At 37.9% G+C, this 6000-nt stretch overlaps 1 protein-coding gene across 1 annotated transcript; it reads right to left on the bottom strand.

Moving 5' to 3' along the window:
• Nucleotides 1-2429: 2429 nt before the first annotated feature.
• On the bottom strand, nucleotides 2430-5417 carry fgf3 (fibroblast growth factor 3). Its single transcript, XM_060940427.1, has 3 exons — nucleotides 5153-5417; nucleotides 3503-3606; nucleotides 2430-2858 (listed from the first exon to the last, which is right to left on the bottom strand). Exons 1-3 carry the CDS (start codon nucleotides 5415-5417, stop codon nucleotides 2430-2432), a joined length of 798 nt encoding a protein of 265 aa, XP_060796410.1.
• Between the last annotated feature and the right edge of the window lie 583 nt (nucleotides 5418-6000).

Below are 6000 nucleotides of genomic sequence, written 5' to 3'. Positions count from 1 at the left end.
TGGTTGGTTGGTTGGTTGGTTGGGGCAATTTTTTGTCGGTTTTTTGTTTGTTTGGTTGTTGTTGTTGTTGTTGTTGTTGTTGTTGTTGTTGTTTTACCCTGATGGGTTTTCGCGGTATTATTATTTGTTTATTTATTTATTTGGTCAAACTGTAAAACTGGACTTCACTATCGTATAAGCACACATAACATATAGAATTGTAAATCGTTTTCAAAGATTACCATTTAGTTAAAATGTTTTTTAGTATTTTTTTTGTAACCATGTATCATAAATATAACACATAGCTGAGTTAGAACCTATAATAATAATAATAATAATAATAATAATAATTATTATTATTATTATTATTATTATTATTATTATTATTACCGGTGGCTGTAAAGATGATAAGTTTATTTGAAAAGAGATAGAAAATCAACAAAATAGCACAAACATTAATGCATTGTTGTCATACTTTCAAGTCAAATAATTTAAATAAATAAATATTTTTATTTATTAAAATTATTAATATAATAAGCTTAAATAATAGTAAAAAAGAAAACCTAAAATACAAACAGCAAATCAATTTTTGATGTCAAAGACTCACACATAGCATCCAACTGCAAGTCAAACTTCTATATATTCAGTATATTGGTCATTTATTTGCAAAGGCGCAAATATCATATATATTGCAAAAGTAAATATATCAAAGATTCAGAAAGTTTTTGTCCAGTCATTTTCCTGCATGCCTTTCAAGTAATAATAGATTTTAGTATTCAAGTCAAACTATAACAAAGTGTAACTATTTCTATGGAATAATTTTCACGTTCCCGAGAGATTTGCCTTGTTTTCCACATTGCCAGCTTTAGCTGTTTTGAAAAACGGCTAAAGAATGTCTCAGACAGCACAGCTTCCCAGGTTCCCCCTGAGATAAGCCATTGTCAACCACCAGAAAGCTTTCAGAAGTATAGGATAACATTTCACGTTTCTCGTATAGATTTCAAAAGCTGCAAGCCTCCTGAGCCTCTTCAACCAAGTTTACCACATTCAACTGGGCAAATAGTACAATTTGAATTGTAGCTTATAAAATTCTACAGACAATTTTATCCTCTTTTTAAAACCTTTTTTTTCTTGCAGATGAAGTTTCTTACTGCAGAACAAGGAGAAATCAGGTCGTCCCATGAGAGACTCCCTTTCAGAGCGCCTGGTTAGAGACCTCTGTACCTGTGTGATCACTTTTACAGGTGAACTGAGCAGGAATTAACACTGTCCTCAGAAAAATAACCTCATACATTATTCCTTAGGATCATTATTATTCAGAATCAATTGTTTTATGCAAGTTTGATTGTTTAAAGAGCTGAAATCTGTTGTTCAGAAAGAAATAATTTGGTTTGCTATGAACATTCACTTTGAGATCTTTGAGATGACTTAACAGACCTCAAGCTCATAAGCCACGATTTGAAACTAAAGTTTGCCAAAAATTCTAAGTTTCTATTTTGCTCTATCTGTACAAATTGCATTTTGATTTGTAATGGATAGAGATTTTCCTTTTTTTAAATTAAAAACCTTACATGCAACATTTATATGTATCTATATTTCCATATAATTTATTGGTGACATTCCTCCACATGTTTAGCTTTCAGTCTTGAACAGCACATCTTTACTATACGCTGCCACATATTACAGTGTTTGATACATAAGAAAATTCATTTACGACTTTACAAGTGACCAATAATCTATTCACTTCCCAGTTGTAGACAAATGAAAAGGATTTATGGATATCAACCCAGAGAATCCATGCTCACTCTTCTGCTTACGTGAGCACAAACAACATGATTTTCTTCTAATGGTAATGAAAATTATTAAGCTATTATCGAACTGTAGAAACTATGTCATCAATAACTTAACACATGGACAAAATAAATATGCATAACATTAGTAATATACAAAGTACTTCTCATTGCAGTTTAAGGACAGTAGACTATCACATGTACATTTTGTAAAAAAAAAATCCCTCTGTTTCGCATGTCACCTACTATACATGTTAATATGATAAAAAGTGCTTTTCTGGACACTTTATCTATAAAGTCTTTTAGTCCAACAATATAACACATCTTCGGCACTTTTATCCAAATTCCCTAACTTTATCTTTTAATTTTTTTTTTATTTTTTTAAAACTTTTTTTGCTTAAGTGGAAAAAAAATGTTGAAAGTGACTATACATCTTTCTACAATATACATCTTCCCAATGCACATGTCTGAAAACATCCAGCAGTATTCAGTTTTGGTCATATAAATGCATTTGGACTGTCCTTACATATCAAATGCAAGATTTTTTTTCTTTTTTCAGGAATAAAATATAAATGAGAAAACACTTCTCTTAATATAAGGAAAAGATCTTTATATCTAAAATAATAGCATATTGCCATGAAAGGTCCTCCTTGAAATTGTCTATTCCATTTGTCCGTCTGAAGTCTTTGTTTTGTGGCCAGATTTGCGTCTATTGCCCCTTCTGCCGTGGCGTTTGGGCTCCTTGTGCCTCCGACTCCTTCGTTCAGCACGGCCCGTGCGGGATCTTTGATGGTTTGTCTCATCTTGTCTGCTCTCCAGGAGACGTGAGACCATCTCATGGTCCTTGTTGCCCAAAACACGGGGCAGGAAGAGGGAAGCTTTGTCCGTGCTCTTCGTCTTAAAGCCCCTCCTGGGCCGACCTTTTCCATTAATAGACACATACCACTGCTTCTTGACAAAGGCCCGATGCTTGTTGCCCCGTCCACTGGATCCTGAGTGCTGAGTTGTCGAGTGGTGACGTGAAGCGTATGTATTGTAGCCTAACTCGTGAATGCGCTCCAGAAATTCACACTCCTTGTTAAAGACTTCCTGAAAGGGCATGAATAAATATCTGTTAGACTTGTAGAAAGGGTATGGAATGAATATCTGATGATGACAATTTTTGTCAGAGTAAAACATTTTTTCAGTGTATGGACCTTCTTTTTATTAATTTCATGGAAGGAATATCAGCCAGATATAATGGATATAAACGAAACAAAATTTCATGTTGAGGTTTTCTTTGATTGTATTTATTGATGAAATGGCTTGTAATGGACCGCAATATTGTATCAGTGACCACTGACCAGTTGCTGGATGTCTGTCTAGAATGAGAATTGAAATTGTAGATTTGATGATAAATTATAAAAATCTGTTTTATACTCTTCACATAGGAGATCAGAGACCAGAGATCAAAGATCAGAAATCAGAATCGCTTCTCACATATTATATGGAATAACCTGCACAACCTGACTATAACAACCTCATTCCTTTCCATTTTGAAGTTTTAAAAAGTCTTGCATTCACTTTAATAGGGTAACATGTGGGCATGCTGGTTATCCATGAAAACACCACCATGTGGCGATGGAATCAAATTGCTTATGTGTCATCTGAGCCTAGGAGTAGCTTTGCATCTCCAGATCTATATCTTTTTTCCTCTCTCTCTCTCTCTCTCTCTCGTGTGATGTAACCCTTACTGAGGCATATAGGCGACCTTTCTCATTCATGGCTAGATATCTTCCAGAGAAAAGGCCCTTGATGGCTACCACTCCAACATCCACTGCTGTGATCTCTAGAATACCTGGAAAGAATAAGATAAAAAAAAATATGTGTTTACATAGAATTAGTATAGAAATGGGCTAGAAATGTTTTTCAAATGTACCCAAGCCCAAATTAATCCAGTTCCATGCATTTTAATGTATGCTACTGCTGAAAAATTATTGAAATATGATACAGTATTTTCATCCTGGTGACCCTTGTGAGTAAAGTGCAAACATTTCTGTTCCTCCCAACCTGCCTCTCTCTCTCTCTCTCTCTCTCTCTCTCTCTCTCTCTCTCTCTCTCTCTGTCTTTCTCCCTCCCTCCATCCATCCATCCTTCCCTCCCTCCCTTCTTTCCTCCCTTTTGGTTTAAGGCACTACAGAACTTCAAATGACTCGTTAAATTATGAGTACTTCAAATGATTTGTTAATTATGAGCCTGAAAGAGGCTCAACAGATTAACAAGACGAGAAAGCAAAATGTGATTTTGATGGACATGTCCTGCATACAGTCTCCAAACCATGCTCACCTTTTTCCTATCCAATCTAATCATTTCTTTCTTTCTTTCTTTCTTTCTTTCTTTCTTTCTTTCTTTCTTTCTTTCTTTCTTTCTTTCTTCAATTAAAAGCTTTACGTTTAGGTGTTTTCCCATAATCACAGACGTATTTGTTTATTTCTGGTGCATGCTAGTCGCTCTGATTGAGTTACAACCCACAGAGCGACTCCCGACAAAACCAATCCAGTGACAAACATGCTGACAGATTAGATAGCCCGACACCGCTTTAAAGCGCATGTTTATTCAGTGATTAATGGCTCCTCTTCATTCCAGCCCCACTGAATAATCATCCCATTTACTGGATAAACACATCCGCTCTCTGTCATTATGGGGAAACTGTCTGCTCAATCCCATTTTCATATGGAAATGCGCATTGAATCCGTGTTTGCGTGTCGGCTAATTGAGACAGAGCCGCGTCTGACAAATGACCAAAATGAGTTGGAGATAACCAAAAGAAATACTGATCATAAGTTAGAGAATAAAATAAATGAATAAGTGAAGCAGACACAGGACACAAAGTGATGGTGAATTATTCCGAGATGCTGGAGGAAGGGTGTAAATTAAACATTCAAGCATGTCGGGCGTAAATTTAGATAGATAGATAGATAGATAGATAGATAGATAGATAGATAGATAGATAGATAGATAGATAGATAGATAGATAGATAGATAGATAGATAGATAGATAGATATCTCACTTTAAATGCTCTGTTTTGGACTGAATATCAACATGAATGCGTTCACATCACCAATTTGACAGTTTTGCGCATCTTCGAAAGCCGAAATTAATTAAAGAAATATTTCTGATTTTAACATTAACACATGTTTGTTTATACTAAGGCGACCCACCCAGTTTGTTTACTACTCCATTCCTGGAAACTTTTAATAAGCTTTAATAAATGTATGTTTTCGAGCTGACTGGAGATTTTAAGCCCAGTGCCAGAATGTATTTTTAAATTACACCAGCTCTTGAATTCGCCAAAAATAAAAAAAATAATAATAAAAATTAATAAAATAAATGCTGTACTTACTGAGAGGATTGTCCTCTTCCAGGGATCCGTCTATTTTCCCGTTCGGGTGGATCTGTAGGTGATATTTGGTAGCGCAGTAGAGTTTCCTGCGCCGTGGCGCGCCTCCGAGGTGCTCGTACACGCCACCGCGTCCTCCGGCGTCGCGCCGGTGTCGCGGGTCACACGGTTGCGTCCCGGCACACGGCTGCGCCCTCGAGCCCGCCGAGCCCCGCGCGCCGCTGAACAACACCACGCTGAGCAACACCACGAGTTGAATTATAAGCATTGTGGCATGGTAGGACACGGGCAAAAGCACGCAGGATCGCAGAGAGCCTCCACTCGGGGTCCCATCAAAGATGCAGCATCATGATTCCGTCCGCGACGCGACGGCTGAAAGCGCAGCTAAAAGTAGCCGCTCCGCGGGAACACGCGGAAAGTTTACGCGTGCCACCGTGCCCTCTTTAATCTGCCGTAATCTGGCTTTGGAATGGCCGTGGCCATTTATTAGAGCCGGCGTGGTGACAGCAGCGTGGGCTCCTCTCCGCGGTGGTCATAGGTCCTTCCTTTCCTCTCTCTCTCTCTCTCTCTCTCTCTCTCTGTTTCTCTCTCCAAGCAGGCTGCTGGGCTAATCTGGTCTAGGAGGAGGAGGAGGAAAAAAGAGCCAGTGGATTTCACAGAGAGGGCTATCGTGAGATTTCCACTGATCGACTGTGTGTGTGTGTGTGTGTGTGTGTGTGTGTGTGTGAGAGAGAGAGAGAGAGAGAGAGAGAGAGAGAGAGAGAGAGAGAGAGAGAGGGAGAGAGTGCGTGTGCATAAATAAAGGGAACTCACCGCAACAATAGCCCAAGGCCCGACCAATTGATACAAAG

Source organism: Neoarius graeffei, chromosome 15 (genome assembly GCF_027579695.1).
Source record: "Neoarius graeffei isolate fNeoGra1 chromosome 15, fNeoGra1.pri, whole genome shotgun sequence".
NCBI lineage: Eukaryota > Metazoa > Chordata > Actinopteri > Siluriformes > Ariidae > Neoarius > Neoarius graeffei.
The sequence above is the reverse complement of the archived record's forward strand: the minus strand, read 5'-3'. Positions and strand labels throughout refer to the sequence as shown.

Bases quoted from the DNA above. Each gene is read 5' to 3' on its own strand.
- fgf3 (XM_060940427.1), bottom strand. From the start codon at position 5,417: ATGCTTATAATTCAACTCGTGGTGTTGCTCAGCGTGGTGTTGTTCAGC. The intron at 3,607-5,152 runs GTAAGTACAGCA...TATTCTTTCCAG, and splicing joins GGAAGAGGACAATCCTCTCA to GTATTCTAGAGATCACAGCA. The intron at 2,859-3,502 runs GTAAGGGTTACA...ATGCCCTTTCAG, and splicing joins AAGGTCGCCTATATGCCTCA to GAAGTCTTTAACAAGGAGTG.